At 33.4% G+C, this 14153-nt stretch overlaps 1 protein-coding gene across 1 annotated transcript; it reads right to left on the bottom strand.

Moving 5' to 3' along the window:
- Nucleotides 1-195: 195 nt before the first annotated feature.
- On the bottom strand, nucleotides 196-14153 carry LOC145304435 (uncharacterized). Its single transcript, XM_080146315.1, has 22 exons — nucleotides 14068-14153; nucleotides 13484-13718; nucleotides 12411-12567; nucleotides 10878-10948; nucleotides 10311-10392; nucleotides 9587-9695; nucleotides 9288-9403; nucleotides 8810-8880; nucleotides 7519-7606; nucleotides 7144-7255; nucleotides 6176-6327; nucleotides 5578-5783; nucleotides 4913-5152; nucleotides 4463-4610; nucleotides 4196-4301; nucleotides 3660-3752; nucleotides 2555-2690; nucleotides 2293-2413; nucleotides 1748-1869; nucleotides 1393-1473; nucleotides 724-801; nucleotides 196-326 (listed from the first exon to the last, which is right to left on the bottom strand). Exons 1-22 carry the CDS (start codon nucleotides 14101-14103, stop codon nucleotides 196-198), a joined length of 2691 nt encoding a protein of 896 aa, XP_080002441.1. The 5' UTR covers nucleotides 14104-14153.

Genomic DNA, 14153 nt, shown 5'->3' with positions numbered 1-14153 from the left:
TGAGTCATCATCAGATTCTGTTTCTGTGCATATTAATAATCAACAGTTAAACAAATTAAATTATTTTTAGTAGCGAAGCTACTAATTCATTGACTTATTCATATTCAATTTTAAAAGAGAAACAACAACCAGCTATGTTAGGAATGGAGGGAGCATTTGATTGTAAATTACACTGTTAAATATTTAATTAACTATTTATATTCCTGTTTTTTTTTTGTTACTAATTTTGCTAAACTTTTGTGCTCTGACACTTGCAGCAGGTTTAACAAAACAATCATCATCAGACGAATCTAAGTGAGAACTTTCCAAAGTTCTTCTTCTTGGCACTAAAATTAAATATTTTGTTAGAAATTCAAATGACGGCATGAAAAGGAAAATTAAGGATGTTTGTACAATGGTACATTTATTCATCGGACATTGTCTTATCCCTTTAGATCCCTGAAAATTTTGTTATTTAATATAGCAAAATTATTGAACATTAAAGGTAATATTCAGGTACTACACAGGGATCTAAAGGGATAAGACAATGGCCGATAAAATAATGTACATCCCTTCAATATGACACAAAAAATTACCCTTTCTGTAGATTTCAATTAGAAGTTGAAACGTTTCAACACTCAACTTGATAAACCAATCAATCAAATTTCAGTAAAGGTCCCCAAAATTTTTAAGCCAACGAATAAGTAGAGTTATTGTAAAACTTTAGGGACTAGTGTACATTACCTTTAGAAATATCTGGGCTTTCTTCTAAATCTTCATCTCTACTTGAACTTGTGTCTTGTCGGGGATTTGACTCAGGAGCTAAAAATTAAAGTCGTGGATAACAAGTATGACAATATCAATAAAAGCGAAGCTCTGAAATAGTAAGACAAACGCTCATTCAAATTAAGTGCCAGAACTGAATAAAGAGAATAGGTATGAGTCTAAACAAAATTGTAAGTATATTTTTGCAAATCTGATTAAATTTAAGATCTTGTTTAAGGACATACTTACATGTTTAGGACTTGATTATAGAGATGCTTTGCTTAAAACAGTAGCTATACCTTGATTGAATATGAATCATTAATCCAAAAATCGGATGAATAGGATAATTATAACACATAAAAAAATCCTGTGAAAAAGATTAAAAATCTAAATATTTTAAATGCACATACGGTCTTTCTATTAATGATTATAGAGTTGAAACGCTTTCCAAATCTTATCTAACCGTTAAGGGAATCATCATGCAAGTTTCAACATGTCTAATTTAATGAAAAGAGCAAACCGTTACGGACGGACGTCTCTAAAGACCCAAATGCGAACTTGCTCTAGCATAAGTACTTTTATTAAATTTAACCTTATTGTTGAAGGTATTCTTCTGAAGAAAATTGTAAGATTCACATATATTTTTACCTTGAGTTGCAAGGATTCGAGCTCTTGTCCCACGACGCCTAACAATCGGACTATCCCCTTCTTCCTCACTTGTAGTTTCTACACCAAAGCTTTGTTTTCATTCAGAGAGAGGGGGGGGGGCAATGGGCTGTTTATTAAACTAGTTCCCGAAGCTGGCTTAACAACTTTGGAAAAAATACGTGAATTTTGACTGGTTAATTCAATAAGTTAAGTGTTCAAACGTTTCAATCACTAATTCTAATCTACAGAAGATGTAATTTTGTGTATCATCATTGGGGATGTAAATATATCGGCCATTGTCTTGTAAACTATCTATTAATCAATGAATCTATTTAACAAAAACAAAGCATTCCTATTCTTTGTTGTCGTTCTGGAGTTTTATTTGTCACATTGGACAACCCTGTTTCATCCAATACATCCGGCGACCTTGCTCTGCTATTCAAGTTTGGCGACACTGTTCTTCTCTTTTTATCACTATAAATGATGAGGGATATAGGATAATTGATGGGCTGTGTAAAACTGAATTTTAATTTTAAGTCATTAATAGTTTGAATACTAGCGGTTACGGCCCTAGACGCCTCGAGGGGCACGTAAATATTTTTTTGTTATAATCCAAATGCTAAGATAAGCTGTTAACCCAAAATTATCCACTAGGCAGTTAGTTAAAAATTTTTTTTGTGATTTCTTTTGAAAGGGGGTGGTGGACCCTACCCCAAGGACCTTTAAGAAGCTACACTGTAAAAGAAAACCATATCGGTTCAGTAGTTAGCGTGATCATTCGGTACCGACAGACTGATACACATAGATCCTTTTACTTTATTTGATGGATTACAAACCATAAAAAAAAACATAGGTCTACTCTACATCCACTGTGATAAATTGTATATTACTATATCCCTAGGAGTAATAAAGCCAGATTCTTCAACCAGTTTCCGTTTCTTCATCTGATCCACCCGAGCTGGAACTAGCGGAGAGTTGAATGTATCCTTTTTATTAGGGTCTGTATTAGCAACACTTGGACCTGAAGCGATAAAAGAGGGGTAACTAACAATTGTGTAGAAATCTCGTCAAAGATTTTACAATGTGATTGTCTAAAATTTTGTCTAAATTACAGTCACTTGTCACATGGCTAAAATATAAATATTTCTTCTAGAACTTATACCTGGATTAAAAGATTGCTGAGAAAACTCATTGATGATATCTTTGCTAAGACAGGCATCAATGTGGGCATTAATCTCTATGCCACCCTCAGCACCTGCTATCATTTCTCCACATATAGGACAGGCATTCTTCTCAATCTAAACATAATTAGTGGTTGAAACGTTTGGACGCTCAATGTCACCCTCAGCCCCAGCTATCATATCTTCACAGATAGGACAGGCATTCTTCTCATGGATCTAAAGGGATAAGACAATTGCCGATAAATTGATTTACATACCCAATTGTAATACACAAAATTACCGTTTCTGTAGATTACATTTAGTGGTTAAAAGAAAAAACTTTTGAACACTCAACTAAATAACCAACCAATCCCATTCAAGGTTGTTAAGCCAACGAATAAAGAAACGCTATTATAAGACTTTGGGGACAAGGGTAATAAACAATGCAATGTATGTATGTATGTATGTAGCCTTGATTCTCTGAAGTTAGGATTCAGATGCACGAGGAGATTGGAGGTGAGAATCCTTTGACTAATCCTAGATTGGTAAGCTTCGCGCACAGCTGAGTGTATTCTATGTTACATTACAAGCTGACCCGCGATTCTCGTGGAAGCTACTCAATTATTACATCACCCTGGCCTGGAGTTTTGGCAGGTGTTCCATATTAAGCCACCCTAATTAATGGCACTCTCATATGAATGAGGAGCATGGACGAGGGAAAGCAGGATTACAGTTGCTTGATAGGTAGGATCCTAACTTCCTACAAATATCCCTCCTTACAACCTAAGGGCATCTCAGGGAAGGTTGCGTGATTATATTCTGACAAATTGCAACAGCATTTGTCATCTAAGTGCAATATCTATGAGGGGACTTGAACTTGGATTTTCCCAACCACAGTGCAGTGCGCTAACCACTACTCTATGGGACACACAATGCAATGTCCCCTCCTTCCCCGTGTAAGTCCACTGTTCTTTGATAACGGTTAGCTAAAATTTATAATTTAGGCGTGATAGAATAAACTTTAAAACTTTGAAAAAATCTCTTACAATATCCATGTATTCTTTATCCATTATATTACCTACTAAACACAAAAATATAATAACTTACTTTGCTTTGGTTGTTGGAATTATTCACATTTTTGCTTGACACTTTTTTAGGGGAAGGAGATTTGGTTTTAGGCGCTTCTTTTTGAGTTAAAACCTAAAACATAATTAAATCTAAATCAACTTGTTTAATTTTGCATTAAAAAACAATAAATTTTTGTAAAATATTATCTTTCTGTGAGTGTACAAGAGATGGAGATATATACCATTCTCCCACTTATTATATTCCTTTACACTAAGGCTTCTTATAGGTCCTGAGAAGGGAGAGTACCAACACCCTCGCAAGAGAAATTCCCACTAGAAAAAAATGCAAGATCTCCTCCTTAATTTTTTTACTTAAAAATTTTTAGGGGGAATACAGACTTCCCCCCTTCTAAAGTGCCTCTAGAGGGCGAACCCATTAGAATATTTAGTAGAAGCAGAATTTCCATGAAACTATCTACCTCTCCATTATCTTGAGCAAACTTATCCTCTGACATCTCAAGATCCTTCAGAACACTAGTCCACAAAGTTTATTACACTAGTCCCCAAAGTTTTTACCTGATTTTCCATGAAACTGACTTCTCCATCATCATCTTGAGCAAACATATCCTCTGACATCTCAAGATCAAAATTAGCCAGAGGCGTTGCAGTTGGCGCAATGGAACTAATAATTCATTATTTTTTTCTACACATATAATATTAGATAATGATACAAATAAGCAGGGTGGGAACCACCACCCTGCTCATCCCTTTTCATATATTTTTTTATCCCCCCCCCCCTTTAGCAGGAATATACACTCCTTATTGCTAGAGAAAAATCCATGCCTGCATATATCGTTTCTGAGTTCTACATAGCTCAGTATTGGTGGGCTATAAACGTCTTGTTGACCAATCAAAGCTTGGCTTCTATCTTCTTGACCAATCACAGCTTTGCTTCTATCTTGTTGACCAATCACAGCTTGGCTTCTGTTTTCTAAATTAAATACATACAGTCAAAAAGTCCGTAATTTAAAGGGATAAGACAATGGCCGATTAATCTTTGTATATCCTAATGATGATACACAAAATTATCCCTTCTGTAGATTAAAATTTTTGGTTGAAACGTTTGGACACTCAACTTATGAATCAACCAATCACTGAAGTCCCCAAAATTTTTAAACTAACGAGTAAGAAAACATTATTATAAAATATTGGGGACTAGGGTAATAAACAGCCCATTGTCCCCTCTCTCTCTGATATTAAATATTTTTGGATTTTTTTGATATAGATTTTTACCCTTTTCTTCTTCTTGACTAATCAGAGACCGTTTCTTTCCTCCACTGACCATGATTTCACTTTCCTTTCCTCCAAACAAACTTTGACTCTCATGAACTTGACCTTTGACACTTTCCTGGCTGTTGTTGTCATCAACCTCGAGGTCATCTTCAGAGCCGAGCAGGTCAAAGTTTGGTTCAGGGGTGCTGTCAAGTTCTATGTTGGATTTTGAGGCTTCTTTCTGCTTATTTGAGCTATTACCTATATAATTTGTATTAGTTATTCCGTATCATTTTCAGAGCTTGATCTTTAAATCATTTTAGTGCTGGTTTTGGCGCGCCCCGATCTAAATCACCACTAAAATGATTTAAAGATCAAGCTCAGGATTCCAAAGGATTTTGATTTTGGTTGTGAAGCTTATCAATAATTCCAGAACTCCTGCCATCACTGACGTCCCAGGGGTGATTGCTCCCCACCCCCCCAAAGGTAGACACCTCCAAAATTTTTAATAATTTTTCTCTTCTCCCTCCTCCCCCTTATAAAATTTACCCTAATTTATTCATTAAGGGGGTGGGTTGTATTGATATTATTTTTATTTTAGTGTTCTAAAAAATTGTCTCTAAGTTTAATACGATGTTATACATGATTTTTCAGTATGTTTGATAACAGGTTCTAATCCAGTTAACCTTTAGCTGATGACAGCTGACCGCCAAAAGAACCAAAATTATCGCTTAATTCCGGATAGGATGACATCTGGGTTGGCCGTTTGACAGTCTTTATACTCCTCTGAGTGCCTATTGGCAGCTGGTTGTCTGTTGTGCCGCCATTTTGTCTCCTCGCTGGAGGTCCCATCTGTTTACTTTGTCTCAGACTTGAAGGGCTTAGCTTAGGACTGTAACAAATAGAATAGTTTTCATAAGATAAATGACAAAATAAAATAAATAAAGAAAACTTTTTAAAATTTTTAATGGTCTTTTGAAGCATAAAGGTAAAAAAGAAAACGTGAAAATCTAGTAATCGATCTAGCACCCAAACCAATGAGCATATCTTATTAATACTTGGTACAAATATGTAGAGTGTGATTTTATTCAATCCCTGGAAATTTAAGCCTTCTTTCTTTAATAAGGGTCGAAAAATCATGAAAACTTAAATATGTAGAATGTGAACATATTTAATCTCTAAACTTCAATAGGAGCCAAGAAAATTACATTTCCCCTATAGCGTTACGGTCTGACATAATGAATTAAAGAGTAATTTCACTACTAAAAATATAAACAGGCAAACCTTTCTGGTAGTTGGGTATCATGTAGAATGCCAACCAGTGCAGTAGCTCCCAAAAGATTTGATGTGGAAAATCTTAAGGATTCGCTCTCCTCTGGAAACTGATTAATTGATTCCTGTTGAAAATCTTGATGTTCTGTCAGTTTTGAATGTCTGGTACATAAATATAACTAATTTAAGTCTTGAGAGAGGTATAGCATAGAGGTATAGTAGGGAGGGGACATTGGATTGTTTATTACATAGTCCACAAAGTTATATTTATGCACTTTTTTTGAATTTTGATTGGTTGGTTGATTAAGTTGAGTGTCACTGTCCAACCACTAATTGTAATCTACAGAAGGTATTGTCTAAAGGGATAAGACTATGGCCGATAAATTGATGTACATCTACAATGGTGATACACAAAATTATCCCTTCTGTAGATTACTATTAGTGGTTGAAACATTTTGATATTCAATTTAATGGACCCATCGATCAAAATTCAATATAAGTTGTTAAGCTAATGAATATGAAAACGTTATTATAAAACAGTGTAATAAACAGCCCATTTTCAATTTGCCCCTCCCTTCCTGACAAACACATACTTCCTTTTCTATTTCTAAATTATTTACTAGCTAACAATAGGCAGGATTTCAATAATTAAACATTTTTCGACATTTTTTAGACATTGATTGATTGAACGAAGACGATGGAATTTCAACAGAGTATACAACTTGAGAATTCAAATTTTTAAAATTCTTATTTCAGCTATTTGTATAATGTCTAAATACAGCTCTAAAAAGATGCATTAATTAATATGCAGCAAAAATGGATTGAAGATAATTTGTTTTACTTCTACGAAGGCTGTACCAACAAAAGCGAAATAATTAAATAAATAGTTGTATACTCTGTTTAAATTTCGCTAATTGACAAAACGCGGCATTCATCTTTCAAAAACCCATCTCTGTAAAAAAATATTAGTTATTTTTCCTATTGCTGTTGGTATGAATCTGTAGAGATTCATCAAAACCAGAAATGTTGATAATATTATCCTTATCACCAGCTTGATCATTGGTTTCATCAACAGCAAATGACTCTTTTTCTGTTTCAAATAGACACTTCAAGATTTCATATATCAATTAAAATGAAAGAGAAATATGTCTCGGGGTAGTTATAGGCTATTTGTTTTTATTTGTATGCCTTTGGTTTATTGGAAATGGGAAAAATTTTATCTGTTCTCTTAATTTTAAAAGTTTTCCCCCCAACCACATATTTTATTATTCCTTCCCTCCCCCTCCCTTTAGCAGGGTCAATCATGCAGAATATACACACCTGTAATTAATTTAACAAAATCTAAGTGTGTTCCTTTAAGTTTCGAGGGTTTGTTTGAAGATGTTGGTAACTTATCCGGGCTGGGAAGTTCCTCTTCATCAAAAGAATCATTTGCAAATAAATCTAAATTAATATTATACTTAAGGATATAGGGAGAAGGGGGGTGAGGGGGTAGTTATAATATCCTCAAATAATCGTCAAAATCCACTGATTTTGCTAGATAGCCAAAATTGTCAGTCTTTTGAGAATAGCTCTTGCTAAGATCAATATCCTTTAAAATATTTTTTTGATTCTTAGTCAAAACTTAAAAACGAATTCAGAAAGGTATATAAAGCCATACTTTGAAAGAAAAAAATGTTGTCCCTAAATTTTTGTAAAAAAAGAAATTAACATATAAATTGCTGAAAAAAATAGTCATTATATCACAAAAAAAGGGCTTAGAATAGCGCGTCAAACGATTTTTGAATTTAGAGTCACTCTATTAGACATATCTAGAGCATAAATACAAAAAAGACATCAAAATCATCAAAAATCTATATATGCCATCAGAATGTAACCCATAAAATTAAAAAACTCCAGCAAAAGGACATGCGATTAAAGGGCCATAGAGTATAAAATAACCTGGAGAATCAACTCTATCTGGCAATACAAGAACTCTGCTTTAACTTTTTAAATACTTTGGAATACACAAAAAAACTTACCAAAAACATCAATCTAAAATCTAACTAAAGAACATTTTACATCATATCATTATGACATATAAAAGCAACACTTTAAAAAACTTCCAGCAAAAGGCTGTAGTATAAAAATTAACCTGGAGAATCAACTCTATCTGGCACCACAAGACCTTTGCTTTGACTTGTAAATACTTTTAATACGTGTATGCATAAATACATATGAAGTCACCAAAAATATTAACAATCATCAAAAATCTAGCCAAAGAACATTTTACATCAATTCACTATGACATAAAAACGCAACTTAAAACTTATAAAACAAAATATGCAATTTTTATCTTCAAATAAGTTAATAACATTTAAAAGGATGCATATTTGTTTCATAATTTGACTTTTAACTCTTCAAATTTTTTTTTTTTCATTTTTACCTGTCCAGAGACAACCTGGAGGCCTGCAGCACCTGAACCTGGAGGCCAAACCCCAAATTTTTATAAAAATTGGAAAACTACATCTCAAAAATAAACTTTTTTGTTAAATTATCTATCCTCTCACTCCAAAGACAAAGCCTATAATCACTGTTTACGAAAAAGTGTCAGAACTTAATACCCCCCCCCCCACCCCCGTAATGGGCTATAGACTATAAATTAACCTGGAGAATCAACTCTATCAGGCACCACAAGACCTCTGCTTTCACCTGTTGCCGCCAGTCTGTCTGTCAATCTTATATTTAACATGCATTCAAATTTTAAATAGAATCATTTTAAATTCGTAAAAATTACATTCCTTAAGTTTGGCCAAATATAATAAATATCTCCATTTGGAAACCCTGTTGAAAACATTATTTTAACTTCCAATTGTCATTCGAAAAATTATCATTATCCCTTAGCTTAAATCCTATTTTATAAAGTAGTAAGCTTTTTTGTCTGCAGCGAAGGATCTCGATAACCACTGCACTGGTTCTCTTTTACAGTAAAGCTTTTTTTAGATCCTCAGATGATTTTTTATTATAAGTATGTGTATTTTTGAGGCCATTTGTCTACCCTTGCATTGCATAATCATATCCCTTTGAAAATATAGACCCTAGATGCCAGTAGAGCAGCCGCTAGTAAATTATAATGCATGCAAACCTTGGGGGAGTGTATTCAGCAAGAATATCCTTGAATTTATAGGACTCATTCAAAACTTTTCTTCTAGAAGATGCCGGCTGAATGCTCCTTCTGTCCTTTTTACTCATGGCTAACACCTAAATAGAAAGAAGTGATAAACATAACATATGATTTTTATTTTATTTAGGTATTCGTGGAAAATTGTCTCTGTAATACAATGCTATTTATGATTTTCAGTATGGCTGAGAACCAGTTCTAATCCAGCGGACATTTACCGGTTTTAAAGCCATACTAGAAAATATACCTATTAAATGCCTAACCTTGGGTTGTGATCTTTTAAGTATAGGTGAAGTTTGTTCCTCTAATTCATTTCTTGTATTTTTAGCTTCTCTGATTGGGGTAAGGTTTGATGACGTCAGCAAGCTAGATCTAAACAAGAATAGTTTTCATGAAAACTGTTGCATTTCTGAAATGAAAGAAAAAATGATTACAGTCTTTTAGCGTTAAGACATACAAACCATAAATATATAGAAATTATATTGCCCTTCAAAATCACCTCAATAGAAAATTACCAAAAATAGAAGCATTCTTCTAGCTCTATCATACCAATGTTAAAGTTTTTAGATAACATACCAGACGAGAGGGCGGACATACGAATAACTGAATGCTGACGCCGTTGTTATATGATATTATGTTCAATTTTACGTTATAAAAATTAAAGAAAAGCAAAAACCATTAAAGCTTAATCAAAATAAAAGTGGATTGGTACAGTCCCCCATTTCTAGTATATTTATAAGCGTAACTAACACACAAACTGACGAACAGACAAAGTTTTTGGAACCTTCGTTTTAGATGCCCCCAGGGCCATACAAATGACGAGAACGCGTTGAATTTTGAATTTTAAGGGAATTTTGATTGGTTAATTTATTAAAATCTGTTCAAATGTTTTTAATCTACAAAAGGGATAATTTTGTGTATTATGATTGGGTTATGTACATCAAGTTATCGGTCATTGTTCTATCCCTTTAGATCTCTGGCTGTTACCTTCTGCTTTTATCCGTCATAGGTGTACTAGAGGCCAACATTTGACTTTCTTCTAAACACAACTGGGATACTCGTTTCTTCTAACAGTTTGTAAGGTAATGTTTTTATTCTTATTTCAACATGACTGTAATCCGTTAGAATTGTCATAAGCTCTAGTTTTTGGAAATATAAGAACCATTCCTTTGCTAAGTATAGTATAAGAGCTACGTGGTAATATGTTCCAACTAACTTAAAACTTTTTACCTAACCTTTTTCTCATATTTTTCAACGTAGCTCCTAAACTACTAATTGCACAAAAATGGTACTTATATTTCCAAAAACTAGAGTTTATGACAATTCTAATGATTTGCATAATATTTTTCTATAATAAACACAAGCCGCGCAATTTGATTTTTTTTAAAAGAGGCATTTTTTGCACAACCTTTAAATCCGTAAATCTTCAAAAATAAGGCATAATTAAGTTTGAAAAAAACAACATTTCTCTTGAAACAGCTTATAATTATATATTAGAGCTACTCTAATAATAATTTTACTGAAAAAAATATAATAAAAATATTTCATATTCCTTTTGAACAGATTGGCTTCTGGAGACAATAGGAGAGGATCCCAGGTCTTCTATTTGTTCTTCTTGGTTAGACCTAACAAAGGGGGCATTTTTTCGCGTATTTTTTTTTAAAATTGTGTGTAACGTTTTAGTCAAAAAATAACCCTTTATCGTTTCAACAAATACTTAAATGATAGGAACTTGACACAAAAAAGAGTTACAGCACTGAGATTTGGTAATTTTATAAGAGATTGTATTATTACAAAGAGGGACATTTTATCTCGTATTTTCTGTAAAGTTGTGTAGTAGAGTTTAGTCAAATACGCTTATTAAGTTGAACTGTTCTTAATTATGACCAAATGTATATACAGGGTGGGGCAAATAAGACCGGACAAACTTTAAACGGCCATAGCACCAAAACTACTTGACCGATCAAGACGTTTGACCCCACTATAAAAAGCTTAGGTAATCACCTTTTAGCACAAAAAAATCTTTGGACGAAGATGGGCTCGTACTCCGAGCTGGCCGCGCTTATGTCCAACAAGGCAGATTCGAAATGCGCCGGTGGAATAATCTGAATTTTCGACTAGGGCTCACTAAATCGGATCTCAGCCCATCTGTAGATGAGGTAGAGTTATGCAACTTGCTGGGGATCCTGATAGATACATAAGTAAGACACTAGAAAAGACTAGAGCTCTCTATCTAAAGTGGCTTGGCTGTAGTACTCCGGCAAAGTGAAACGTGGCAGATTTAAAGATGTCAAAAATTGTGTGAAATCGTGAAAATTTCTCGGTTCTCGACGTTAGAGACCCATATGGAAATTAAAAACTCATTTTAGACTATGAATTGCGCTGACAACCCTAGCTGAATCTTCATGCCATTTCAAAAAGGTATAGAACGTCGTTCCAGCTCAACTGTGGTCCAAATAAAGGCCTCCGTGTCAAAGGGTAGCGTTAAAGTTGGGTGAATTTAGATCCTGCGGTTACTCACGTTCCTAAGAAAATGGGGCCTCCCAGCAGCCTGATCTTAATTCAATGGACTTTTAGGCCTAGGGCTACTTTGAAGCATGCACCAATAGACGTGCCTATACAACAAAGACCTCCCTCATTGCCACCATCAAGGAGAAATTCGCCAGCTTGGACATGGACATGGTGACCAGGGCCTGCGGACGGTTCAGGGGGCGGGTGAAGGCGGTGATTGAGGCTGGCGGCGATTTTATTGAATAATCTAATAGTCATATACCTATATTGCTTGCCAGTTTTTAAAATTCAATAAAATCTTTAAAATTGACGATTTTATGTTAATTTGTTTAGAAGTTAGAATTTGTCCGGTCTTATTTGCCCCACCCTGTATAAGAACAGTTAGACTTAATAAGAGCATTTCCTAAAACATTACACACAATTTTACGGAAAATACGCGACAAAAATGAAACCCTTATGATTTCAATACCTACATATTTACATTTATAAGAACTAAACAAAAAAAGTTACTGCACTGGGATTTGGTATTTTTATTAGAGATTACATTAGGTACTATAGATTTTTTAATTATTTTACCTTACTGGAGAATTGTCCAGAAACGGAGAATTTCTTCCTTGTTTTACAGGACTAGCAAATATATCTTGTGACATCATTATATCATCAATATCTGGGGACCCAATATCAAATCCATCACTCATGTTTTTGGTTGGCTTCTCCGGCTCAGTTTCTATTTCTAGAAAAATATTTCGATCATGGAAAGAAAACGAAGTAGGGGGTTTCTGCGTATTTTCACAGTAGCTTTTGATAGGTTAGGTTAGTTAAATGTTAATGATTGCCCCACAGGGTTAAAATAGGAGAGAATCTACTGTGAAATTAAGAAGAAACCCCCTACTTCGTTTTCTTTCCATGTTCTAAATATTTATAAGCTTGGGTTTTAATAATTAAAATCTGCTGAAACTTGGATTGGATATCTTTTTCTATCTATGTACTGTTGTACACGGTGTTTAAAAAAATACTGCGTTTTCCGGTTTTGAGAAACAACCAGAAGGAATATGAAAAAAGGATTATAGGTCCATATTCTATGTAAAAATGTACATCAGATTTACTTAAATGTTTTTAATATCTCTAAAAATGCGGCTGTACTGATTGGTACATGTAGGAAAAAAATGCTTGATGTTAAATATAAGATATCAATTAGATTGAAATAATTTGTATATTTTGCAACATATTGTTTCAAAAGTACAATATCAAAGTAGTAAAAGGTTAAATCAATGTCCCCCTAAGAATTTTTTTACATATTTTCTTTTTTTTGCTCCATGCAAAGACCTTTTTAGGTTCTTCAGAATTTAGTTTTTTTCTAATTCTCTAACCTATGGTTGTTTCTCAAATCTGGAAAACGCAGTTTTTTCTGAAACACCCTGTATGTATATCAATCAAAAACAGCTTGTTTTTAAAGAATTAAAATACATAGGTTTTTATTCAACAGTAGGTAAATGATATGTAAATTATTTGCTTAATAATATTTGATGATTAAGATTTGCAATTAAGATAAATGTTACCTAAAAGAAGAAAAAATACATGAATTGAGTTTTAAAAGGCATAACATTAAAATCATAATCCAACCATTAAAAAAATTGTTTTTATTATACCTCTACTTTCTAATATAGGTGAATTTATCTCAAACAGGTTTTCTTTTATAGCCTCATCACTTCTTTTATGTAGACTCTTTGCATCATTAGTAATTTTATGTTGACTCTTCGCATCATTGGTCATTTTATGCTGACTCTTTGCATTGTTACTATTATCATTGCCTTTGCTTTGAACCTGTTTTATTTCAGCTTTATTATTGCTTATCAATAATGGATATACTTCTGGATTTTCAACCTAGGATTAACAATATTGTTATAACTAAAAGAAATTTAAATGATTTTAAGAGAATTATAAAGAATAAAATGTTTTACTTATGTTTGAATCACACAAATACAAAAAAGTTTCAAAGATCCTAATTTTCAGAAAGAGAGTTTTTAAATAACGTTTTCTTATTCGTTGGCTTTACAACTTTGGGGACTTGAAGCTTTGGGCACTAATTTGAATCTACAGAAAGTGATTTTGCGTTTCTCAATAGGGATGTAAATCAATTTATCGACCATTGTCTTATCCCTTTGGATCCCTGCTAATTATAGAAAAATAATTTATAATCATTCCGTTCTTAATATTATCTTTAAAATCTTACTTGTATAAAGTTTTCATGTAATTCACTAAGAAACATGTTTTTGTATTTATCTTTTAATTCAAACCACTTGTCTATCGTTTCCGGGG

The sequence above is a fragment of the Acartia tonsa genome, chromosome 13 (genome assembly GCF_053477335.1).
Source record: "Acartia tonsa isolate MP-2025a chromosome 13, ASM5347733v1, whole genome shotgun sequence".
Taxonomy (NCBI): domain Eukaryota; kingdom Metazoa; phylum Arthropoda; class Copepoda; order Calanoida; family Acartiidae; genus Acartia; species Acartia tonsa.
This window is presented reverse-complemented; position numbering and strand designations above follow the sequence as displayed.

Coding starts and splice junctions, on each gene's coding strand:
- LOC145304435 (XM_080146315.1), bottom strand. CDS start 14,103: ATGTTTCTTAGTGAATTACATGAAAACTTTATACAA. Junction 10,393..10,877: donor CAGAAGCCAATCTGTTCAAA/AGGAATATGAAA, acceptor TTACAAACTGTT/AGAAGAAACGAGTATCCCAG. Junction 9,696..10,310: donor ATGACGGATAAAAGCAGAAG/GTAACAGCCAGA, acceptor ATTCTTGTTTAG/ATCTAGCTTGCTGACGTCAT.